This window comes from Pongo pygmaeus, chromosome 6 (assembly GCF_028885625.2).
Source record: "Pongo pygmaeus isolate AG05252 chromosome 6, NHGRI_mPonPyg2-v2.0_pri, whole genome shotgun sequence".
Classification (NCBI taxonomy): domain Eukaryota; kingdom Metazoa; phylum Chordata; class Mammalia; order Primates; family Hominidae; genus Pongo; species Pongo pygmaeus.
Genome location: NC_072379.2, coordinates 121,232,909 through 121,260,509, shown reverse-complemented (window position 1 = coordinate 121,260,509; position 27,601 = coordinate 121,232,909). Strand labels below are relative to the sequence as shown.

Here is a 27,601-nt window from a genome sequence, read left to right as displayed (position 1 = left end):
TTGGTTTTGTTTCTGTGTTCTTACATCATGTCACAAATGATGTGATGGAGAAACCTATAGGGAAGTTTTTGTTTCTTTTGCATAAACTATTTTGCAGTAATTGATCAGCCATAAAGAAAAGATTATCTCCTATGCACTCACAACAAGTTCTCTGGTCACCAGAGACCAATAAGCTGTGTCCCTAGAACTATTATCACTTTGTTGAAGAAGCTGCTATGTGAACAAAAACCAGTCTTCGTTAATTTCCCTTTTCCTATTGAAAAAACATTGTCAGCGTTTTCCCTTTGGGAATCTATAATGTGTCAATAGTTCATATTATTTTAGTTCTAAGGAGGAGAGATGTAGGGCAGTATGTCCTTCTTAAGATCTCTTATTCATCGATCTTCATGCCAAATAAAGTGAAGTGAAATGCTTCACATTTTTACTGTATTATAGTGTATGTGTTTTTTTATTTCATAGAAATATAAATTTTTAGAAATGTAAACCACTTTTGAGACTAATTTGAATTCCACATCCTCCCCCTCACCCTAGTCCATTTAATTGATGAAGGAAGCCTGAGAAGTAAGGTGGTCAAACTGAGCTTGCATTCTACTGAGTGATGGAATTGGGATATACATTCTGAGTCCAGTGCTCTTTTCCATTGTACTCTGCAGTGTGTATCTGTTTTCTCTCCATAACTGCTACATAAGCTTTGGGAAGCAGGGATGATCCTTCTGTGTGCCAATTAGAACTGCCTGGTAAATGCTTGTTAACTAATGTCAGCCATTGTGTCATAGTTACAAGAGCTCATATGTTACAACACCTCCCTTTCATTATCTGTTCGTTTGTTTTTTTGTTTTTTGTTTTTGTTTTTGTTTTTGTTTTCTTTTTTGAGATGGAGTTTTGCTCTTGTCACCCAGGCTGGAGTGCAATGGCATGATCTCAGCTCACCACAACCTCTGCCTCCCAGGCGATTCTCCTGCCTCAGCCTCCCGAGTAGCTAAGATTACAGACATGAGCCACTATGCCCTGCTGATTTTGTACTTTTAGTAGAGACGGGGTTTCTCCATGTTGGTCAGGCTGGTCTCGAACTCCTGACCTCAGGTGATCCGCCCACCTCGGCCTCCCAAAGTGCTGGAATTACAGGCATGAGCCACCCTGCCTGGCCCATTATCTGTTCTTTTATCTTCAACCTCCTGTGTAGATGTAGAAAAAGTTGAAGGATGGCAAGTAATATACAATAGAAAGGAATCTGATTAAGCTTGCCTGCCATTGTTTCTTAACATCCACATTGAAGTTGAAAAATGTTTTAAGGAAAAATCTCATGGACCTAAGATTATTTATGAATGGCTTCAGTGATCTCATACGTATAGTGACTAGATTCCTATGACACATTATTTTTTATTTTTTAAAAAAATTGTGTATTATTGTCCAGGCGCGGTGGCTCACACCTGTAATCCCAGTACTTTGGGAGGCCGAGGCGGGTGGATCACAAGGTCAGGAGTTCGAGACCAGCCTGGCCAATATGGTAAAACCCCGTATCTACTAAAAATACAAAAATTAGCCAGATGTGGTGGCGGATGCCTGTAGTTCCAGCTACTCAGGAGGCTGAGGCAGGAGAATAGCTTTAACTAGGGAGGTGGAGTTTGCAGTGAGCCAAGATAACGCCACTGCACTCCAGCCTGGGTGACAGAACAAGCCTCCATCTCATTAAAAAAAAAAAAAAAAAAAAGTGTATTATTTCCAGCCATGGGAAAGGAAAGGACGGTAGAGTTCATGTTCAGAATGAAAGAGTAAACATCACAAGTTAGTTTGACCTCAGCTGTCAGTTTATTCATTGTGAATTTTTGTGCCATGGAAGAAATTGATTCAGGAATTGTTTGCCCTGCTATTAGTTTGTATGCACAGTAACATTCTAAATACTCACTATAACTGTATTATAGTTTGTTTCAGTGTTGGAAGGCGTGTTGTCTAAGCTGTCAAGGTATGATGAAGGCACTTTCTTTTCATCCATTCTGTCATTCACTGTAAGTATTTGAATGAGTTCTCTTCTGTGGTCTTTTAACTGTTGTCATAGTACTTATATGGCAGTTAAAAAATAATTCTCATAATTATCTCTTTCTTTCACACTTAAGGTGAAAGCAGCTGCAAAATATGTTGATGTTCCAGTAAGTATTTTTTATCTGCTTTTTAAAACTATATGGAATTCTTTAAAAAAATAATTACAGTTCATCATGGATTTATTTCAAATCTTTAAACCAGTGCCATTCCCTTAGGGAGTAGTTTATTTTCTTAAGCAAGCACTAACCTTCATAACAAGGCGTAGCAAGGTTATTTCGTTGACTTTTTCTGTTGTAACTCAGAAACTCTTAAGGAGATCAGTTAATCATAAGAACATATCACCTGAGTTGCAGAGGGAAGTTATAGCACTCTAGGATGGGGTAGAAAGTGCCTCACACTATTTATAGAAAAACCGCTCGCTTTTCCTCCCCTTTATATGAAAGCTGTAATGGGTTTCTTATAGAAGGTAAAATAATGATAAAGATGAACCAGTTAAAGAATTAGTTTTCTAAATACACAAGTATTATATAAATCAGTAATCACTTATTTTAACATTTGTTGTTTCATAGAATTCTTGGGAAATAACTTGCAAGTTTGTTCCAAAATTTAGATTCCATGAGCAGAAATCATGAAACTGACTTAGCTACAATGAGAACATTCACATGGTAAACATAACCAACAAGTTGTGCAGCATTTTTAAGCTGATCATCATACCAAATTAATTTTTGATTTAAATTCTATTATCACATATATGATCAAGGCCTAAGGTGTTCTGTTTAATCATTTATTTTAGCATATATGTCAATTTTCAAAGAATCAGAATTAGAGCACAATGAAAGATAAATTAAGATTTAAGACTAGATGGAATATAAATTCACTCTTTGTATTTGAAGAACATTATATCTCTACATTGCCATTAGAAATGGTAGCAGTTTTGAGTGCTGGCAAGCTTTATGTATTAGTTGTAGATAGCTCTTATTTTTAGGATGCACCACCACGTTTTGTCTCTGGCTTTATTGCTGCTGTAGTTATAAATGAGTATTTTAAATGAGAAGACCCTGGACTTTTCTACCTTTGCATGGGGTTTCTTTGGAACTGGACTTTTTATCTTACAAATGTTTCCCAAAGAAGTCTTCATACCCTCCTCGTCCTGTACCTAGAATCAAGGAATCAGTGCGGGACCTAAGTAGAAAAAAATCACATATGTAGAGCCCCACAAAGCAGCAGCATGAAAGGGAGAATTAAGGGGAGATTTTATGTTTGATATCTTAAAAAGGAAGACACAAATAATCTTGTATATATCACATTGGACTTCGTAACACACATATTATAATATAGTTTTTGTTTGATTTTGAATTACAAATGGACTGTGACACCAAAATTATTCATGTTCTTAGAGATTTTGAGGTTTTTAATTGGCCCTATACTAGTTTATCCTCTCCATAGAATTTCAGAGTTGAAGGAGACAGAAAATGGTTCATTTACTTCCCTTCTCAGTGCAAGTAACCCCTCCTCTAACATCCCTTACAAAGATTCACTTGGGCGCTGTTTAATTATTTCAGTGGTTACAGGATGACCATATGGCAGCCTACTCTTAAGTATTGTGAGTTGAAATTCTGTATCTTTGTGAATTTTACCCATTAATCCTCGTTCTAATCTCTCTTCTGCATGATAGCTGTTTGCATATTTAATGACAATTTTCATGCCTCCTCTTCCCAGGAGGTGTGGTGGCTATTCACAGGCATATGTTGTCTGAGGAATGCTTATTTTCTAGATTAAACATTCTCAATTTATTCACTAAACCCACTACTTAAATATTTATTTAGCACATACTAAGTGCTAGATCCTGGACACACATGATGAGATATACATTTCTTGCCCTCAAATGGTTCACAATATTAAAGACAAAAGAGATAGGGAAACAGACATATCATTATGCACACTTCTATGGCAATCATATCCAGACTCTTCATCATGCCAGTTACTACCCTAGAGGAATTCTAGCTTATCAGTGTCAGCATTAAATCAAGTTGCCCCCTGGAGCAGAACATACTATACCATAGATGTGGTTTGACCATGGCAAATTACAAAGTGATGAATTCCTTCTTCAGTTATGGACATTACACTTCTATTGTTGATGCCTGTGAATATTAACTTTAAAAGCTGTAAGGTCTTGTTGGCCGTTATTCTTTTTTATACTCAAACTCCAGCAAGTATGCCTCTCTGAAGCTGCCTCTTAAGAGAGTCTCATGAGAAAAAGAGCGCTGGCTCACCTTTCACAAAAATAAACTGAAAACAGACCTAGACCCACATACAATTCAGAACTATACAACTTCAAGAAGAAAATATAAGATAAAATATATATGTCCTTGGATTTGGTGATGAGTTTTTAGATACAACTGCACATAATTCATGAAAGAAAAAAAAATTGATAAATTGGACTTAAAAATTGATAAGTATACTCTTATTCACTGTTAAGAGAATGAAAAGCCACAAATGGGAAGAAATATTTGCAAAACACATATCTGATAAAAGACTTGTATCCAAAGTGTTCTAAGAACTCTTAATACTCAACAATATGAGAACAACCAAACTTTTAAATGGGCAAAAGATCCAAACAGGCACTGCAACAAGAAAGATATGCAGATACCAAGTAAGCTTATGAAAAAATGCTCAATATCATTTGTCATTAGGAAAATGCAAATTAAAAGAAGATACCACTATGTACTTGTTAGAATGGCCAAAATCCAAAAACAAACTGACAACAGCAAAATGTTGACAAGGATAAGAGAGCAACAGGAACTGTCATTCATTGCTGGTAGGAATGCTACAGCTACTTTGGAAAACTGCTTGCCAGTTTCTTTTAAAGCTAAATATAGTCTTACTATGTAACCCACCAATCACAGTTCTCTGCACTTGTCCAACTGATTTGAAACATATGTCCACCCCAAAATCTATGCACAAATGTTCATAACAACTTTGTTTATAATCACCCAAACTGGAATCAACCAAAATTGTCCTATAGTAGGTGAATGTATAAATAACCATTGGTACATCCATACAATGTAATTCTATTCAGCAAAAAGAAAAGAGCTCTCATCTCACATGAAGACATGGATGAATCTTAAATGCATACTGCCAAAAGAAGCCAATTTGGAAAGGCTGCATACTGTATGATTCCGTTTATATCACATTCTACAAAAGACAAAACTATAAAGACTATAAACAGATCAGTGGTTGCCATGAGTTCAAGGTCAGGGAGAGCTGAATTGTTCAAATACAGGGGATTTTTTGGAACACAGCAACTATTCTGTATGATATTGTAACGGCAGATACATGACACTGTGCATTTGTCAAAACCAAACTTTATAGCAAAAAGAATGAACTTGAGAATATTCAATTATTTAAAAATCAATTAAGTGATCATAGAATCCCAGGATGGAAAGGAAACTATAATAAAATAATTCTATTGTGAATGTATAAGATAAACTCATTGAAAGAGGAGCGAGGAAAGTGCTGATCTGAGTAACTTTGGAAATTAGTGGAGTCTGTAAGAATAAGGGAAAATGGAACTTATAAATAAGCATTGTACTCTGGTTGATAAAGTTTTTCTCCACAGTTTAACAATTTTGAAGCCACTATATGTGTGTATTGGAATTGAACAATTAAGTAAATGGATGGTGGTTGGTAGGAGACAGGTTTCTCACTGTTGGAGTCAGGTTAGAGGCAAGCAAACGAAGGGGACTAGAATGATCCTGTAATGGATTAGAGTTGGAAATATCAGTGTGAATTTGTCTTTGGCTTGGTACAGATAGAACTGCTTACATTTAACAGTATTTTTAGATATATGTATATGCATGCGTTAATGTGCTCACATACATTTTCTTGCTCTGTTAGCTCAGAGAGCCTAGAAACAGTGATGCCCCAGTAGCAACAAGCCCACATAGCACTCAAATTTGTTGTCTAATCTTTAATGAAATGAACCAGGGCTCCTTGGAGAAATGGCTGATGCTGGAAAATATACAAGATGAACGTGGAGCATCTTGTAGCAACAGAAAGGAGATGTTCACAAAAAAACACAAAACTGGAAACTCTGTGTTTCAAAGAGACACAGCAGATTATGGAAAGAGCTCCCAGTGGCCTAAGCTAGAATAATTTGAGTGAGCAAATATATAAATAATATTGGATTATAATCCAAAGCATAAAATAAATATCCATTGGTTCATACTGATACAAGTAAATATTGAAGTACATAGTGGGGAGAAAAGACAGCTCTCCCATGCAGAAGAACTCCAAATAATTAATATAGTTACTTCCCTCTCAAGGAGGTGGAGCATATATCCCTGCTCCTTAAGTGTGGGATGTACATAGTAACTTCCTTCCGAAGAGTACAATATGCAAAGGAAGACGGGGAGAATAAATTTCCTATGGAGAAATTTGAGAAATATTACCCCAGCCAGTTGATCAAAGGTCAACATCTGCAGTGATAAATCATACTGATAATATCAGCCCTTGATAGGATGTGATGAAAATGGCACTTTACCTCTATGGTCTTCCTCTAAAAATTTGTTAACTGCAGTCTAATCATCAAAAAAAATCAGACATATCTCAATAGGTGATACAATACAAAATATCTGAGAATACTCCTCAGAATTTTCAAGGTCATCAAAAAGAAGGAAAGTAGGAGAAAGTGATACAACCAAGAGGAGTCCAAGGAGACCTAATTACTAAGTATAACATGGTATCCTGAATAATATCATGGAAGAGAAAAAGGATATTGGGTGAAAACGAAGGGAAACTGAATAAAGCTCACACTTCAGTTAATAATATTGTATCAATATATGTTCATTAATTGTAGCAAATGTACCATACTAATGTAAGATGATAATAATAGGGGAAATTGGGTGTGGGTTATATGGAAACTCTATAATATTTCCACAGTGTTTCTGTAAATCTAAAATTTTTCTAAAATAAAATGTTTATTAAAAGAAAAAAGCACTGGCCAAGGACTTAATAATACCTTACTGTTAATTCATTTTATGTGGCTATGTGCCCTCGAAACTGTATGACCTTGGGCATTACTTAAGTGGCCCCAGTCTAGTCATCTATAAAATGAGTGAATAAGCTACATAACTGCATTAGTTCTTTTAACTGTAATATTCTGTCACCATGTGAGTTCTTGTCCAGTTCTCTCTATGAGACAACAGAGCCCAAAAATTCTACCTGGAAGATGATGGGAAGATAAAGAGCTAGAAAAAATTTTCTGGATAAGAAGGCAATACCTTCTTATAATACCATCACTTGTCGGAATTTTTTTTTTTATAAGACAGCCTCACTCTGTCCCCCAAGCTGGAGTGCAGTGGCCTGATCTTGGCTCACTGCAACCTCCACCTCCCGGGTTCAAGTGATTCTCGTGCCTCAGCCTCCCAAGTAGCTGGGAAAACAGGCATGTACAACCACACCTGGCTAATTTTTTGTATTTTTGGTAGAGATGGGGTTTCACCATGTTGGCCAGGCTGTCTGAAACTCCTGACTTCAGGTGATCTGCCTGCCTCGGCATCCCAAAGACCTGGGATTACAGGCATGAGCCACCATGCCTGGCTGGAATGTTTTTAAAGCAATAAATAAATTGATTCTATAAGGTGAAAATTACAAATGAAGTTAAGTGGCATTCCTATGCAGAAAAGGAGGAATTCATATTCCTAGAACATACTTATTTGTCAGCTATTCCTTATAATTATAGCACAGTTGAAGATGTATGAGTTAACAGAAAATGACCCAAATCAAACCATTTAAATATAATAAACATAGTCTTTTGTATCATTGTAATGTATACTTTTCATGACACTTTATGAATGAAAAAAAATCATACTTAGGAGAAAAATGCTTCAGTATAGTCCTGAACAGAAATAAATTCAGGCACGTGCCTCTTCACAAAGAAGTTGATATCTTTCTGATCTAGATGATGAACTGTGTCCTTCAGTATAGTTTGATAGATTGCTCTTGGCTAGGCAACCCTATCTTGGGGAGGAGTTCTGTGGCAGTTATACAGTTTATGGCCCCGTCATAGAACCTTGGAATGTTCATGTTGGCAAAGACAACAGACATTTGAAAAAAAAAGAAAGAAAAAGCAAGACCTGGATGAGGTGAGTCTGTCCTGCTCAACAGTAACTTAGAAGGGAACTCAGATCTGACAGAAATTAGATGCAGGACGAGGATGAAAATGTTCACATTAGCTTTGCAGATAGGAATACTAAGCCAAAACCAAAAATTCTGCAGGTTTGAATTATTATACTAACCCCCCACAAAAAAAAAGTTTTGCTCACCTGTAAGATGGGTAAGATGTAGCTGATAGCAAATGTACGTTAAAAAGTTGTATAAAAGATCATGTTTGACAATAACATGGAGTATTTTTTGAAAAAATCAGGTATATAGATCTATGGAGGCTGCATAACAGAGGGGTTGCTTACAGGCTGAGGAACCAAACTGCTGGCAGTTGAATCCTTGCTCCATCACTTCATCTATTATCAGTGTGACCTTAGGCACCAGTTTCTTCCTCTGTAAAATGGAGATGTAATTACACCTCTTAATAGGCTTATTGTGAGTATGTTAAGCAGTTTTCACAGTTCCTAGAATGGAATTAGTGCACAATAAATGCTAGCTATTATCATACATTATTATTATTATTGATTACAATAAAATCTAGTATCTACATTCTAGGAAATAATCATTTCACTTATACTGTATTGATCACATCTGTATGATTGTGAACAAGTCACATCTGAATTATTTTAAGGCAACGTTTTCTTTTTACTTTACTTCCTCCTATAGAGAGCAGCAAGGCTAGTTAATGGGATCTGGAAATAATGGCTTATGAAGGAAAAAAAAAGAAATCTGACTGTTCCTAGCAAGAGGGAAAAAATCTAAGAGATAAGATAGCCCTGATCGATATGTAAAGGGCTCCTGTTTGGAAAAAGTAACAGCCTGAGCCTGTATCAGTCAAGAAGATAGGACTAGGAACAATGACTAAAAACGAGTGGGAGCAGAACTGAAATCAGTGTAAGACCAAACTTAAAAAAAAAGTTATTTACAAAGGTGACATAGTAAAAGCTGCACCACTATTTGCCAGGTGTGGTACTGAAGATTTCTGCATTATGTGGGAAATAGGACAAGATGACATTAAAGAGTCTTTCCAACTCTGATTCTGGAATTTTATTCTATTGTCATACTAGTTACAGGACATTTTGGGGTTTAAGGATGTGTGTTGATTTGTAAAATCCCTATTTAAAATGGTCTTATTAACATTATCACACACGCTGCATACCAACTCTATGCTAGACACTAAGGTGAAACAGCTGAAGAGACTTGGAGGCTACGATAAAGATTACTGTGGCCAAGAAAAAACCAAAACAATGAGGAAGAAAGAAGAAACTGTCTCTCTTCAATTGGCTTAATCATACTGATGCCTGATCTTGGTGGTCTGTCCTAAGATAAAGGAGATGGCTAATCTTTCTCTCATCTTCATTAGGAATTCTCTCAAATATTCTCTCATCTTTATGATACTTGCCAAAGATTTCTCATTTCAAAATCCCTAAAAGGTGGTTCTTACCCACCTCTGTACTGCACAGACTTGATATGGGGTTGAGGATCTGAGTTCATTTTCCACCTTGCTCCTATCTAGCTGTTTGATCTGTGGGCTTCCATTTTTCCACCCATTCAGTGAGGATAATAGTATTTAAAAGTATTACCATTACTTTTAATGGCAAAAAACACAATCACTTTTGCACCAACCTATAATCCTTGTGCTGCCTCCCTCATTATGAGAATTCAGAATTCAATGAGCACATTAATGTGAATATGCTTTGTAAATGTAAAGCACTATTGCAATAAATTGTTATTGTTTCTACCTGGAATGATGCTTCCGGCTCCCATGCATTACTCCCTAGTTCCCGCTCGCTACTTAAAAACATGACCAGTTACTGAAAGAAAAACCAGTTGCCTTCCACAGAGTGAACAATATTAGCTTTTTATTTTTTCATTTATGCTTCCTTTTAGAATAGTACACACTGGTGGCTTTTAGGGTATAATCAGTCAGTTCAGTGACATTAGTGTTTTCCCTCTTCCTTCTTTTGCTTCCTTGCTTCTTATGTTGTTTACTACTTAGATAACGCCACCTGAATACTCAGAGCTTTACATCAGCATGAGAGCCAGACAGAACTCGGGGAATGGAGCTCTTGCCCACTGGGACATATTCACCTAGAGAGAGGGATGCACACCAGGACCAGATTAAGAGCCTCACTTGTCTAGGAGTGGAGGAGGTTGTGTGTTGTGCTTTCCAGATGAATGTTTTGCTTCTTTATTCCTTTGTGTTTTGTCTGTCTGGCTTTTCTCTCTTATGTAAGATAAATCCATGAGCTGCCTCCGAACACTGGCATTCTAGCACCCTGAGGCATCACTTAAGCCAAAATCTGAATGGTTCCAAATCGAGCTGAGTAAATCCATCCCAGTCCATCTAAACTTTAAAAGCTAAAAATGAAATAATGCAGCATTTTAATTTTACTTCTTCAAGTCCTCATGTAGTATTTTCTAATTGACACAACTGTAGATGAGGGAAAGGCTGGTGAACTGAGATTTAAAACCTTCATCATCATTACGATTGCTACTCATGAATAAAATAATATAAAGCTCATAGGTAGTGTACACATTAGCACATTCTGTGTTTGGTGCTACTGTATTAGCAGCTATTCCTCTAAACTCTGGGATGTTAGTGATCTAACCATAGATCAGAAATAGCAAGAAACTTGATCCTCATATTCCCAAATGGGGAAGGCATTGTAAACCCATAGATCTCAATTGAAAATTAACTTGCCTCTTTGAGTAGTTCAGGCTAATATCTTAAACTATCATTCAGTATTTATTTTAATATTTAAAAGAAACTTCTCTTTGAAAGGATTTTCCCCAGTGATACAATAAAATGTAACATACTAATGCTACATAACTGTTTCTAGACCTATAAATGTATAAATTATGTAACTACTTAGAAGAAATAGTGTGAAACATTCATGTGACTGTTAAGAATAAAAGTAATATGACTACCTAAGTTTTAGTAGCATTAATTATAATTCTGATATCAGATACCTTCATGGCATTAAGGTAGGATTCTGCCTTTTACCAACTATACTCAACAGACAGAAGACCCTGATCCAGGGCAAGAACTCTGCTAATAATGGAAGAGCCCCTAGAAATGTGGGATTGAATGAAATGTACGTACTTAAAACGCACGTTACATGCTCTAAATCTATAAGCTGTTTTCAAACGGATGTGGGTGTCATTATTTTTAATTCAGAATTTTCTACTCCCAATTTGGAGTTAAAGTACCTAAATGTATAATAATTAATAGAATTTTGAATACTGCTAAATTTAACAAAAAAAGGTTAACTGGCTGCTTCATTCTTGAAATAATAGTTTGGAATTTTCTTTTTTTTTTTTTTTTGAGACGGAGTCTCGCTCTGTCACCCAGGCTGGAGTGCAGTGGCGCAATCTCGGCTCACTGCAAAGTCCGCCTCCTGGGTTCATCACATTCTCCTGCCTCAGCCTCCCGAGTAGCTGGGACTACAGGCGCCTACCACCACGCCTGGCTAATTTTTTGTATTTTTAGTAGAGACGGGATTTCACCGTGTTAGCCAGGATGGTCTCAATCTCCTGACCTCATGATCCACCCACCTCGGCCTCCCAAAGTGCTGGGATTACAGGCATGAGCCACCGTGCCCGGTCTGAAATTTTTCTAAATAACAATTTAGAAAATTTAGAAAATGAGATCTTTTTTCATTCATGGTTTTTAAAAATCTATTTTTAAAATGCATATATTTGTGACTTGTTCATTGTTTAAATTTCTTCCTTTCTGCCCCTTTTTAAATTATTTTTAGAGACAGAGTTTCACTTTGTCACCCAGGCTAGAGAGCAGTAGCGTGATCATAGTTCACTGCAGCCTCCCACCTCAGACTCCCAAGCAGCTGGGACTACAGGAATGCACCACCATGCCTGGCTAATTTTTTACTTTTTTATACAGGCAGGGTCTTGCCATGTTGCCCAGGATGGTCTCAAACCCCTGGCCTCAAGCAATCCTCCCACCTCAGCCTCCCAAAGCAGTGGGAATACAGACATAAGCCACTGCATCCAGCCCCCTCTTTATCAACTGTTTCTCTTCCTGTCATATTTATTAAATATTTAAGTTGGCATAAATGTAATTAGAAGGCTCTGTAATCTCTTTATTTCCATCTGGTTTTCTGTGGGAATACAATATAATAGATCTACTTTGTAAAAACTTGGCAAACTGTATTTAGTTTTTTACAACATAATGATCATGAATATATGAAACAACATTTTTTAAGTATGTGAGAACATATAACTTATTTAAACAACTTCAAATGCTTTTGAAAAGTTTCAGAACATTTTTATTCATATAAAAATAAAGAAATTGATGGATAAATTCCAGAGCATTAAAGATATATTAAATAGTGAAAGAAAAATACTGTTTTTAACAATACCTGAGATAAATTATATGTTTGTAGAACTATGTTCTATGATCAATTGTAAATTTTTGCTGAATCTTAAATGCCAGAATTGAGATATAAATTGCTCCTACTACAATTTCAAATTTCAAAGACATGTTATTTATTGTCTTATATCTTACATGATCCCTTTTTCTCAAATGGTGATGAATGGCCAGACACAGGTATCTCATTTACAAAGCATGCAGGTAATCATAACGCAGGATATTACACTTCCACTCTTGATTGTTTCTTCAAGGCAAGCTTTTCTAGGTTATGAGAAGTGCACTTTTAAATTAAGTCAATTACACTGTAGCTTCTAGTTAAGCTTTGAGACTGGAATCGTATATTTAAAAATTTGTCTCCTTGTTAAATAGGCACCATGACAGTGTTTGTGTAGTGTATGGTTAACCTCCAGTGGAAGGTTAAGCAGCTTCTTCTGTATCTAAATCTGTTGCCGTGAAAAATGACTGCAGTGTTGCACCCATCTACCCATGAATAGGGAAAGCGAAGACTTGCACCTGTGGGATTAGGTGTAGCAGCAGGAAGCAAGAGTGTTTGCAGCATATAATTAACAAGGAATTTTTTTCTCCTCTTTTTAAACAGCGTGTTCATCTTGCTAGGTTAACTAGTGATTAACGCTTGAAAAAAAAGTGCTGGAGTCTTCACCCTTTCTTAAACTCACTCACTCACTGATGTATTTGGTTACTTATACAGTGTCAGAGGAACTCACATTAAAATACTTCATTTCCTCCCATAGTTCTTGATCCCTTTGTGCTCATGGGGGAATTTTTTAGATTTTTGTGTTCTTTTACTATAACTTTGCTAGACAAACTCTATTATTTTCTGAATGAGATTAAAAGTAATTTAGGAACTGCTATTTTGATTTAGAGATTACCATCTTAATAAACAAGATGGCAGAGTTAGTGCATAGTGAACTAAGGATCCTGGAGGTTTAAATGGGAGTATGAAAAAAATAATTTACTCCGAAATGGCATTTAATAAGTAGAGTACTTACTATATGGTTTTTGTTATTTTTCTCATATTAAGAAAACTATGATTACCAATTTAGAAGAGATTTCTAAATATAGCTCTCTAGAATACAATATTCTTAATAAAAACTAATCTAAATCCACAGCTGTTGAAGTTTAACAGGCCACTCTTTTGATATAATTGGTAGTCATGCATTTGTATCAGAATGTGTAGTTATAGTTTGTCTTTACAATGCAATCATATGCATTGTTTTCATGTACACACCAAAAAAAACCCACAAAAATGTACTAGCATACTTAGCTATTGTTTTCACTAAACTTCGTATTCTTACAACACTTAATAATGATTCGAATTAGATGCAGTGACTTTCGGTGTGTAAATTTTACCACCATAATAAAACAGAGTCTTAGCACATGGGAGCATTGAACCAGCAATAATGTCTTCTATCCAAACACATTTGTACTCTAGGTAGAAACTGTTTAAAAGGAAAATTACATCTTTTTCAGCAATTTATCAGAGATAATTACCCTTTATACACCAAATGAAAGATAAAGTGTTTTAAAGAACTACAATTCTAATTGGTAAATGTCACCAGCTGTTGCAGTTACTCTTACTTGTGTATATTCTTTTAATGATTATACACTCATGCCACCAGCTACATGAAAATGTATTCACTAGGTGTGAAATTCCCATATGTCACAATTTCAAGAATAGGTAAACAGCTCAATGATAAAGGAAGAAATAATTCCAGTGAAGAATGTAAGAATCTTGGGTTTGTTTTTTAGGCAAGTGGATCTTAATTTGCCAAAAGGGAAGAAAATGCAATTTTTTTAAAAAAAGGAAACAATTAATTTTTTACAACAAACTTTTAAATGAGCTTTGCCTCATATCCTCAACCAGAGATTTTTATTTCCTTAGAAAGTTGTGGAACTGTCTCAACTTAGAAATTTCAGTATTATATCCCTTGGATCTGCCAATAGGAAAAGCATTTCGTTTTCTTTCAGGCTTAAACTGTAAAGTGTTTGTTAGTTTCAGGTGGTAGAAAATAAACTCTTCCTGGACAGTGTTTCATGATAGTCTAATCTTATAAGTGATCAAGGAAACAGAAAAGAAATTACCCCAGTGTCTATGGTAAATGTTTAAAGTCATTATTCAGCCTTCCTGGCCATAGCTTAGTTTCCATTGAGACTGATAGGTCTAGTGACTGACTGAACTGAATGTCTAAGCAGTGGCCTTTAAAAGATGGAAACAAAAATGGGGTTGGGGTGGGGAGAAATAGTAGTAAAGACAAGCCTCCCATTTGTCTGTTCTTCAACTCCCAGTTCAACTGGGCTGACCCAACTACCTTGGTGTTTTGTACATTACAGCATCCTGTTTCTGGGTACTTGCCTGAAACTCAGATACTGAGCTAACTTGCTATTGTGTATTGAAAATTGTTCTCATGTCACTTTCGTTCTGCAGCAGCAGGTTTTTTTAATGTTCTCATTTTCAGTGTTTTCACAAAGTTTGAGAGGCACAGAGAGAAATATGTATCTTGGAAGTTAGTTTCCTTCAAGTATTAATAGTAGTAATCTTTGTACAAATTACCCTGCCTCTTCACTGGAAAAGCTAATGTATAATCTCGCTAGACCCAAAGAAGAAAACAGTCTAGCTTTTTTATTGTTTATCCTTGTAATTGTTTAAACTTTCAAACATTGCTCATGAGAATTATTGAAGTAATGAAGGAATGAATTTGATAAGTTGCCTCCATTAGGTTGAAAACAGATAGCCAACATTGTGTATGAATGCTATTGAAGGAGAGACCAGTAAAGACACTTATATAGTTATTTCAAGTTACAGCTAATGTTGTTGTATCAGGGTCATGTTGAAAGGATCCTTGAATTTATGTGGTATATATTTACCTTTAGGCTAAATATAAGAACAGTAAGAGATTGCAGTAATTCTTACTGCACAGAAATAACTTTGTAACAAAAAATCAAATTAATTTTTATAAATGGAATAAGTAAGACATGCTCATTGCCTATACTATATATTGGTTAAGAGATGGTCAATTTTATTATGTTATATAAAATATGCCCCCTCCAAAAAACATGGCAAGAACTCTCTTTCATTTAGGGAGAAGATGTGACTACTGTCCTAGCATCACTCACGTGTATACCTTGAGTTGTTTTTTCCAGCAATGGTAATAGTTAAATGACCCATATCCTCTTTAACCTAATTTTCTTATAGTATTTACTTTTGCAAATGAGTCTGCTGACAAAGGTTATAAATGTGTTCTGTGAATATGAAATGATGCAAGGCTAACTGGCTTATTTGGGCATCAGTTCTACCTATCTATCATTAGGTCAATGGATCTACCTAATCTAATAGATCTACCTATCTAATTGGTAGCAGATCTACCTAATGATAGATAGTTATTTTGTTCTTATTAATGTCATACTCTAATCAACAGCTCAATACAGATTAGGAACCAACCCCAGGTGTAGATGACACAAGTAAGTACTTTCATTATCTAGTCCAGCTATATGAAGTTCAAGAAAGAGCTAAACATAAATCAAGAAGAAAAAAGTCTTTAACAGCCATGCAGGCTTCTATCCCTTCCTAGTACTGACTTTGTAGCATCTATAGCAAGGAGAAATTGTATTACCTCCTCTACTATTAGAAGACACCAAATGTTAAATAACTTTGGAAAGGTATTTAATCCACATCTTTGGCTGTACATAGGAAACTAGTTCATTGATACTCTTACCACATTTCTAAAAGAAAATAAATTATTCAGATAATATTGTTAAATATTGAGTGGAAGCAATGGATAATCCACAAGATATTTTACATTTCATTTTGTAATATAGTAAATATTTTCCCCAATATCTTCTTCAAAATATTTTAGTCAGCTTAATAAAAAATTTAGTTTGTATTCCTTGAACACCCATAGTAGTTGAGGGAGGCACCCTAAGGAAAGCTAACATTTTTTGGTTTGGTTTTATTTTGTTTCATTTGTTTGTTTTAGACAGGGTCTGGCTCTGTTGCCCAGGCTAGAGTACAGTGGCATGATGACAGCTCACTGCAACCTCAACCACCCAGGCTCAAGCAATTCTCCTGCCTCACCCTCCTGGCTAGCTGGGGCTACAGGTGCACAACACCACACCCAGCTATTTTTTCTTTTATTTTTTGTAGAGATGAGATTTCATCATGTTGACCAGGCTGGTCTTTAACTCCTGGGCCCAAGCGGTCCACCTGCCTCAGCCTTTCAAAGTGCTGGGATTACAGGCATAAGCCATGGCACTCAGCACATTTTTGTATATTATTGATAAGCCAGCCAGAGATGATGCAAAGTAAATTGTATTTGCAATTGAGAAATTATAATTACACATGGAAAATTTTTGGAAAAATTTATTCATTTATACTGCTTGACATACTGGCCTTTCAAGATAGCCATTTAACCAAAAAAAAAAAAAAGATATCTACAGATCGACAACTCTATATTTTCAATTTGATCTCAAGTTGTGAACATCAGTAATAAACTTTCATTTGCTTTAATTATGGAATGTATTGAAGATGCTCACTTTTGGTTTCGTTTTAAGCTCATGTTATGACTGTAATTTTCAAAATTATTTTTCAGGGTGTGATTAAATAATAATTTCACAATTGAGACCTGATGTTATTTTGTTCCCCCTGCTTTTTCTTCACAACAGAAACCAGGAATGGATCTGGCAGACACCTATATTATGTTTGTTCGGCAAAACCAAGATATTCTTCGAGAAAAGGTCAATGAGGAAATGTATATAGAAAAGTTATTTGATGTAAGTAGCTTCCCTTGCAAGGTATGCTGACACCATAGATAAACTGCAAAGAGAAAAGTTGAATTTTGATGCTATGTTTGCAAAGCATAGTCTCCTTTTTGTGATCCTGTATCTTCTATACTAAAAAGTTGAAGCCGGCCAGGCATAGTGGCTCATGCCTGTAATCCCAGCACTTTGGGAGGCTGAGACCGGTGGATCACTTGAGTTCAGGAGTTCGAGACCAGCCTGGCCAACATGGCGAAACCCCATGTCTACTAAAAATACAAGGAAAAAAAAGGCATAGCTGGGTGTAGTGGTAGATGCCTGTAATCCCAGCTACTCGAGAGGCTTCAGCACAAGAATCGCTTGAGCCAGGAAGGCAGAGGTTGCAGTGAGCAAAGATTGTTCCACTGCACTCCAGCCTGGGTGAAAGAGTGAGACTTTGTCTCAAAAAAATGACTAAATAAAAAAAAAAAAGTTGAAGCCATTCTAGAAATAGACCATTGAAGATATATTTGTTGGTGTGTGGGCCAGGGGGCTGGCGGGGTGCCTTCTGAATATCTTCAGGTTTTTGTCTTGGTGACCTATTTACTGAAATCCATTCTTGCCATCAGTTCATTATAAAGGTAAAAGTTTTTTCTCCTTGAAGTTATTCCCCATTTCCAACTCCTCTTCATTTGCAGCTAATATAGTTGATAATTTTTATACTTCTTTTGACTGCTGATGGAGGCCTTAATTAGCTTCCTTTTCTATATGAAAATTGTCACCATTAGAATGAATCTCAAAAACCTGAGGTTAGTTATAAAAAGCCAGATAATAATAATTTTACCATGGTGTTCAGCATCTTTTCACTTGCCTTTTGCAGGATTCCATAAGCAGAATCATGTTCTAATGGATGTGGTCCCTACTATAAGATGTTTTAAGTCAATATGATATTCTACTGTTAAACAAACAAATAAGCTGCAGTAAAGCCAAATATCTGCCACTCTACTGTTGAACATTTTTATCTTGATTTAAAGTACTGATGTGTGCTAAAATATGCAATATTACAGTTTTATCAGCACTAAGGTCTTCATTTAGGCATGACAATGCCTAAAAATGAGGACTGTGGTTTTGTATACTGTGATCGTCATGTTTCATTTGTTCTGTATCTGTAAAGGAGACTAACAGAGCAGTCAATTTAAATAACAATATTGTCATTCATTTGTAATTATTTTACAGTCAGTTCAAAGGAAATGATACTTTGCTTGTGACATAACTTTGCATAATTCACCACAATACAGATTCCTAAATGTAATATTTGCTTTGAAGCTTATTTATTTATGTACATCTTCTCTGCGTTTTAGAAATGCTTTTCTGGCAGTTTCACTTAATTATGCAAGTTACTGCAAATGTTTTCGTAACAGCAATTCACGGGCTTCATGGTGACACTTCAGCTGTGGCAGTTGCAGAAGGTCCTGCTACGTCATCCTCTCTGCCATGGTCTCTCGTGTCAGTGTTCACTGTCAGTTTGGGTGGTCAAAATGAATCTTATCTTTCATGCTTTATGTTTCTACCCTTTACTCAGGCTATCTTACAATAAAAAGTATTGCCTGTTTTAATAAGCTAAGTGTTAATATGTGTGAAAAAATGATTTTCTAAAAGCTTTGATGCCCTGCAGGGGTAGAAAAATTATCATCCATCCAGCTGGCTCTTTTACAAAATACTGAAACCGTATTAGCAACTTCTGCTTCCATTTGGTATTGCTCTGAATTTACAAGCATATGTTTCATTTCCAAGTTCTCTTTTACTTTTTCTGCTAATGTGGTGATTTTCAAAACTGTTGAACAGAAGAGGGAAATTGAGTTGATGTTATTCCCATTATGTTTCTTCTTAGAATAGCTAAAGCACATCTTCTATGATGAAAAGTTAAAGCCATTCTGTAAGTAGACTATCATAGACAGATTTGTCAAGGGGAATGGGTGAACTTTCTGAACATCTTCAGTTTTCTGACTTGGTGACCTATTTACTGCAATCCATTCTTGCCATCAGTTCATTATAAAGGTAGAAGGTTTTTCTCCTTGAAGTTATTCTCTACTTCCAACTCCTCTTCATTCGCTGAAGTTCTTTGGAAGACTTTCTATGTGGCAACAATAACAGACAGAGGGAACTAAAGTGGCTCTAAGGAGGCCAACATTAAAATATAACACTAGTTTAATTGCCCTGGTTATATATACTTTCATTCAATGCCTAAGCATCTGACACGGCTATGGGTCTAAAAGTAACCCTTAATAAGCAACCATTCTGTTTTGGTTGTGAAAATTTTTATTTTTAATATTCCCGGTAGAACACTGGACTTGTTATTTGTAAAATAATTGTAATGTCCTTAAACATTCTAATATTTTTAAATTGCACATTTTTATTACTTTATTTAAAAATAAAAATAGACCCTAATTCTGTTGATTTATCATCAGGAATAACATGTATGAGGGGATACTAAAAGCCCCTAATTAGCCAAGACTGAATTTGCCTCAATTACAGTTAGAAAATGAGAGGTTATCAAGTATGTGTTGAAAGGTAAAGTAGAATGTGTATCTTAAGCAACAGATCATTACCGAGAGACATTATGTAATTATTGGAAATCCGCTTGGCTGGAGCCTAAAATAATATTGTTAGGTGTCAAAAAACAGTTGAAAATAATGACCCTATAAATACTGTTAGCAACCTTAGCCTATTACAGATAAAAGATTGAAGAGAATAATTTCATTCAGGCATCATGACAAACTTTTGCTATTCCAGTTAGAGTATTTCCTGTATAAGTAAGTAAATGGATCTCGTTAACTTCAGATGCAAGTGAAAACACGCTTACACACACATCATAATGAGTTAAAACTTAGTGGTTTAAACCAACTCAGATTAGAAAACAAGGGCTACAGTTTCTGGGTCATGCAACGTGAGGGCTTAAACTCTTCAAGAAATTCACTTAGTTTTGGAAATGCCACATATAACACTATTTTTATATAAAACAATTAGTCTGCAAAACGTATTCACCCTGCCCCCAACATTTTTGGAAAGCATGTATTACTAAATAATCTTTGCAGGTGATGCAGCTATGTTAAAAAGTTTGTGGAACTTTCCCTGAGTGTAGTAACTAACTACTCACAGTATGCCTGACCTCTGTTACTTTTTGGTGATTTAAATATCTTGATTGTTCCTGATTTTTGTGATGAAATACCCCAGGATTTGGTTTAAATAAGCTGCTATTACTTGAGACCAAAAACACGACATTGCCCTAGATTCGTGCCCATTATTTTAGGAATGAGAATGATATCTTCAAGAGTTTTCAGTGTACAACCTACACAGCCATTTACCGTATAAAATCTGCTTCCGGAGCATTCTGCACTGCTGCTATCATTCCCATCTCCAATAATAAGTCATTAATGTCAAGTATGAGAGAGGAAATGAATAAAATCTGCATTACCTTAAAGGTCATAAATAGGATAATCTTTAATTTTTTACATCAAATCTTGAAATATTAAAATTAAAAGTATCCTTTGAGAGCCACAAAAGCTAATATTAGGACAAATGTGAAGGCATTATATTCACTTCATAAGTAGCCACATTTACAAAACACTTTTTGCTTCAAACAGATATAACTTTTTCTTTTTTTTAGTTTCAATTTTATTTTATTTTATTTATTTTTATTATTATTATTATACTTTAAGTTTTAGGGTACATGTGCACAATGTGCAGATTAGTTACATATGTATACATGTGCCATGCTGGTGTGCTGCACCCATTAACTCGTCATTTAGCATTAGGTATATCTCCAAATGCTATCCCTCCCTCCTCCCCCCACCCCACAACAGTCCCCAGAGTGTGATGTTCACCTTCCTGTGTCCATGTGTTCTCATTGTTCAATTCCCATCTATGAGTGAGAACATGCGGTGTTTGGTTTTTTGTCCTTGCGATAGTTTACTGAGATGATGATTTCCAATTTCATCCATGTCCCTACAAAGGACATGAACTCATCATTTTTTATGGCTGCATAGTATTCCATGGTGTATATATGCCACATTTTCTTAATCCAGTCTATCATTGTTGGACATTTGGGTTGGTTCCAAGTCTTTGCTGTTGTGAATAGTGCCACAGTAAACATACGTGTGCATGTGTCTTTATAGCAGCATGATTTATAGTCCTTTGGGTATATACCCAGTAATGGGATGGCTGGGTCAAATGGAATTTCTAGTTCTAGATCCCTGAGGAATCGCCACACTGACTTCCACAATGGGACTAGTTTACAGTCCCACCAACAGTGTAAAAGTGTTCCTATTTCTCCACATCCTCTCCAGCACCTGTTGTTTCCTGACTTTTTAATGATCGCCATTCTAACTGGTGTGAGATGGTATCTCATTGTGGTTTTGATTTGCAAAAAATGGGCAAAGGATATGAACAGACACTTCTCAAAAGAAGACATTTATGCAGCCAAAAGACACATGAAAAAATGCTCATCATCACTGGCCATCAGAGAAATGCAAATCAGAAATAACTTTTTAAAAGTATGAATAAGTTATGGCAGGTCCATGATGTTAACAGAGAAAACTAAGTTTGTTTAAGGTACATCCTTAATCTTTTCAAACTATCAAAATAATAGCTGTAGTTTTCACCACTACCATTCCCTGTCTACCTTCTTGTTCCAGGAAATGTTCTAGGTGCTTCATCTATATCATTTCCAAGATCCCGTCAATCCCATTTTATCTCTATTTTTAGTTTAAAACATCTCCCACTCAGAGAAGATAAGTGACTTGTGGATTGTTGAGTCAAACTTTGAAATTGTATTTCTCAAGTTTCAAAGTCTATGCTCTCTCTACCTTACCTCTGACTTAACAAAATTTGAAATGATAAAATAGTGTTATGGGAAGAGCTCTGGTCTGAGAATGCAGAAACTTGAGTTCCCACCACAGTTCTGCCGTTAAATATCTGGGTGAGTTTGAAAAAGTTATGCCATCTGTGTAAGACTCAGTTTACTTAGTACGTGTAAACTAAAGATGTTGGTCTGGAACTCCAGATTTCTGAAACTCTTCCAGATTTTAAACCAATTTTTTTTTTTTTAGTTTTAATGTTAGCAATGATGACTGAAAATACTGGGCTGATTGCATAAAGGGTCTTGTACTTCAGTATAGTAATTTCTAAGTTATTTTGTGATAGCCATGTGAAAACAAGATGTCCCACCTAAGAAGCAGTAGCATGTGCAGTAGATTAATAGAAAAGAAAATCTATCTACAAAAATAGCTGTGCCATATGACATTGTGTATATCTATCACTGTGGTTCTGAAACCCAAATTTTTTTAAAAAGTTGCAATACGTATGTTCTGTATTCAGGCTCAGTGTTTCCAGGTGACCAGGATGTTTTAAACAGAGGGTATGTCTGCCTCTCACGTGACCACTGAGGCACATGCTAAGTTTATAATCTACGTGTTACATTTACTTTTCCAATTTTAAAAAAGTGACTTATTGGGTAAGAAAAACTGAAAGAAGTTATCCTGTAGTAGGAAAGATCATGAATATACCAAAAGAAAGTTTTTCTACTTTGAGGCTCTCTCTCTTACCCCAATATCCTTTTTTTTTTTTTTTAAACACACAAGGCATCATTGTCAGCAGTCTTTTTAAAATTTTTATCAAATCGAAACCATCTTCAACCTGATCCCAATATAAAAAGTATGACAAAGATTTTCTAATTCTTCAATTCCGTTTTTAATGCCTACTGTGATGTTTCTTCCCAGGCAGAGTGGCTGCTCACTCTCTCAGGTTTCAGAACATATAGCACAAGCTACAGGTGTCCATGTGTCAGCAGAGATCCTGGTACATTTCTTCAGAGCTTTGGCTCTCTGGACTGGAAAGTAGTGATGTTTCAGAAGTCAAAACTGACATCTGTAGTAATGACCACAACAGCACTTCTCTTGTCATTTTCTAAGGTCCAAGAATGTTGAAATGTGGAGGCAATTGAGAGTTGACTGAAGCACATCTTATTTTTCAAGATAGACACTAAACCTACCTAACTCTCTAAACCATTGTGCATTTATTGGGCACTGCCCACCTTGAATCCCTTGGAAACTATCTCACTTTAGCTCTCATGTTGCTGAAGACACATCAGGGTACAATATTTAATTGGTAAATCATGCAGATTAAACATGCTCTTTGTTATAAATTGATTAAATGTTTAATTGTGGAGGAGTTTCATCTCCACAAGATTTTTTTAATGTTATGATGTCTTGTAAAATTTAAAGTAATTCTTTAAATGATAGTTAATCAGTTATATTCATCCAAACAGCGTTTTATAAAGGCTTAATTTCCCAGGACTTTCTGTGAAAAGAATGCTTACTTTCCAGTGAAGAAACTCTAAATTAAACATTTTGAGTAAAATTGACCTATACTATATAAATGGATTCAGTAGACTATTAATGTAAGATAAAAAGAAAATAATGAAAATATTATAAGTGAATGTGCTTCTCAAAATGAAACTGATTTTGCACTTACATGCCCTTGTTTGCCTCTGGACTCCCAAATTTTAAGAAAGGGGGAAATGCCCAGAACTTTATTTTTTTTTGGATGGAGTTTCGCTCTTGCCACCGAGGCTGGAGTGCAATGGTGCAATCTTGGCTCACTGCAACCTCCACTTCCAGGTTCAAATGATTCTTTTGTCTCAGCTCCAGAGTAGCTGGGACTACAGGTGTGCACCACTACACCTGGCTAGTTTTTGTATTTTTAGTAGAAACAGGGTTTCACTGTGTTGGCCAGGCTAGTCTGAAACTCCTAACCTCAGAAGATCTGTCTGCCTCCACCTCCCAAAGTGCTGAGATTACAGACATGAGCCACCACGCCCGGCCTGCCCGGAACTTTTGGGCTAGTGTTTCACATCAATGCCCAAACTTTTTGAAGTGAGAATTTACTCATTCTTGGTAAGATTAACACTGCTATTCTTAATGTATTTAAAGATTGTTTATTACAATGTTGATTTCCTAAGAATAGTTGAAATCAACAAAACATGGATAAGAGTGACCATTAAACAGAACTTTCACAATACGCTTGGTTGTATAAGAGTGACCATTACATAGAACTTTCACAATACACAGTTGAAATCAACAAAACATAGATAAAAGTGACCATTAAATAGAACTTTCACAATACACTTCTTTGTATATATTTAGAGCTGATAATGTACTTTTTCAATCATATTATTTGAGCGAGTTTCTTTGTGTATGTAATCAGCCTGTTTACTAGGAATGCAGGCTGGAACCCACTGAGATGGAAGACCATCTTTGCCTTCTTGCATGTCTTATAATTCTACGATATTATAGAAGTATTCTAGCTGGGCAGGATGGCTCATGCCTATAATCCCAACACTTCAAGAGGTCAACGTGAGAATGATCACTTAAATCTAGGAGTTCAAGAACAGCCTGGGCAACATAGCAAGACCTTGTCTCTACAAAAAAAAAAAAAAAAAAAAAAAAAAATTAGCCTAGCATGATAGTGTGTTCCTGTAGTCCTAGCTACTTCGGAGGCTAAGGTGAGAGGATCATCCAAGTCTAGGAGTTTGAGGCTACTGTGAGCTATGACCACACCACTGTACTACAGCCTAGGTGACAGAGCAAGACCCTGTCTCAGAAAGAAAAATGGGAAGCTTTCTTATATGTGAATGTCAGTTTTAAAATAGCAGTTTTCCTCTTTTCAATTATTTTTCACTTTTTAATAACTGTATAGTTGTTATATGGTCTTCACAAATTAGTATAGATTCCCATTAAGGTATTTTCATTTTGGTCTTATTTTTATATAAAAGTACTCAAATATAAATAATTAACTGTTGTACCAGTATGTACAACCATGATTTTCCTATCAACACTCAAATACTAATATTATTCCCATGTCATAGCCATTATTTTCCTTTTCCATCAGTAGAAAGGGATGTATGATATGAGTACAGTGATGTACTGGAGGCTGTTTGAGGTTATTTATTTATTTGTTTTTTTTGTTTTTTTGTTTTTTTTTTTGAGACAGAGTCTCACTCTGTAGCCCAAGCTAGAGTGCAGTGGCGCAATCTCAGCTCACAGTAACCTCTGCCTCCCGGGCTCAAGCAATTCTTTCTCAGCCTCCCAAGTAGCTGGGACTACAGGTGTGTGCCACCATGCCTGGCTAATGTTTTGTACTTTAGTGGAGACAGGGTTTCACCATGTTGCCCAGGGTGGTCTCGAACTCCTGAGCTTGGGCAATCTGCCCACTTCGGCCTCTCAAAATGCTGGGATCACAGGCATGAGCCACCATACCCAGCTGAGGTAATTTATTTATAAACATTGTTGTGTTGTGTACCTCAGTACCTCATTGTGTACTAAAGGTGGATAAAAAGTTTGACTAATTGGTTATATATATGATAGGAGCAGTGTCTTATTTATCTCACATGTTGTAGCGATCTGTTACTTAGCTGCTTTTAACACATTGTTTTCCAGCTGTTGTCATTGTGTTTCATTGTATATAATCCTGCTTTGGTTTACTTAAGGTATTTGGACTCACACTGAAGTTGTTTGACCTCTTTTAAGATAGTCATAGTCAAGCCTGTTTCTATATTGTCTTCTCTGGCTCAGTAGATGCCATACAAAGCTGCTCCTCAGCTTTTTTTTTTTTTTTTCCTTAAAGTTTGTTTCTCTTTAAAACCTCTGCCCTCGAATTACAGCTGTCTGGTTCCTTTGAGTTAATAATCCTCATTGTAATGTTATTATTTGTAAGTGTAAGAATTTATAAAAGGATCAACTTTTGATGTATGGTGTATGCCAAAATAGCTTTGGCAAGTCCAAACGTGGTTCAGAGAGGCCAAAGGCCCTCATTTGAATCAGAGCTTTGGTGAATTAAAACCTGAGAAACTTGAGATAAGGATGCCCAACTGCCTAAAAGAAACTCAACCAGAAAGTGTATTATAGCTTGTTGATCTTATTTCTTTGATAATTCAAAAGAATGTTCAAGAAATATGTGGGCTTCTTGCTTAGATTCTTGAAATGTGATCATGGAACACAATTGTCATTTGGCACATTCCCAGAAATACACATCTTTGCATGAGGCACCTGGACATATGTGGCAGGTCTGGTAGAATCAGCTAATTAACAACACAGGCTTAAACAGGCACCTCATCTGGCAGTGCAGTTAGTTGCCTGATGGTGCTCAGCAGGATTTGGTAGTGCTTTTTATTTTTCTATCCTAATGGTCTGCTGCCCACCTAATTTTGCCTTATTGTCAGTCACTACTTACCGCAGCTTGGGGCCCTCCCAGGAGGCTAAATTATTATCAAAGGATTAGGGAGATGTAGCCTTGCAGCTCTGACATTTCTGATTACTTGTCTATGCCAGAACACTAATTAGCTGTGACTAATTAAGAAAAATGTTCCTGCCATAGAAAACCATTTAAAAGAACTGAGAAGTAGAAAAGCAATTCAAAAGCTGAGCAGTGCTCAGATTTGCTGATGCTCTTTAGATTTCCACCAAAGCCTTAACTCACCTTTAATTGTGCTCAGAATTAAAGAAATTCCACATGCAAACTGACCGGAGGATTTTGCTTGAATAGGAAAAAGAAAAATGTTGATCACCTAAGCTCTCTTAACAATGGTGAAACTGTCTTTGATGAATGGAAGGTGACACAACTTTCATTTTCATGGAGAAATTTTTCTAAACACCAATTGCGTAACATATATTTGCATTCATCCACCTGAGCCAGTAACAAAGGCTTAATTCACTGAAGAAATTATAAAAAAAAAAATTATCTGTTATCAATTTTATAAAAGACTGTTGAATTGATTATAAGGAACATGTTGAGCATTTTGAAAGTTATTTAGCATTGCTTTCATGTATCTTTCATCTTTAAGATGGTCTAGAAATTCTGACCTCTATATGTAGAGCCTGTGACTTTGCATGCTTGCACTTCAACTGGTCTCTAGTGCCTTGTTCATGGAAATGTCCAGGCTTCCCCTGAGACCAGCATTTCTATCAGTTGATCACTGCGATGTTTTCATAGAACAGATAGCTACTACCCTCCATCCCTTCCATCCTAACTTCTTAAACAAATGGCATGGTGGCTTTAAAGCCATTTTCTGTGCTGGCTTTTTGTACTCCCCCTCTGTGGATCACGCCTTCTGCAAGGTCAAACCATTCACAAGTGGGCACAGCAGTGGCAGCCAGGTCACCAGTGTTGACTAAATCCAAGAAAAAAAATCTGTGT

At 36.1% G+C, this 27,601-nt stretch overlaps 1 protein-coding gene across 5 annotated transcripts in view; it reads left to right on the top strand.

The window, feature by feature from the left end:
• CADPS2 (calcium dependent secretion activator 2) overlaps nucleotides 1–27,601 on the top strand; it is a 567,381-nt gene that overhangs the window by 522,979 nt on the left and 16,801 nt on the right. For all 5 annotated transcript variants that reach the window (XM_054495194.2, XM_054495197.2, XM_054495196.2 and 2 more), the window contains 3 exons: nucleotides 1,923–2,006; nucleotides 2,115–2,147; nucleotides 17,279–17,386. In XM_054495194.2, coding sequence (XP_054351169.1) covers nucleotides 1,923–2,006; nucleotides 2,115–2,147; nucleotides 17,279–17,386 — 225 coding nt within the window. The remainder of the gene's footprint in view (nucleotides 1–1,922; nucleotides 2,007–2,114; nucleotides 2,148–17,278; nucleotides 17,387–27,601) is intronic.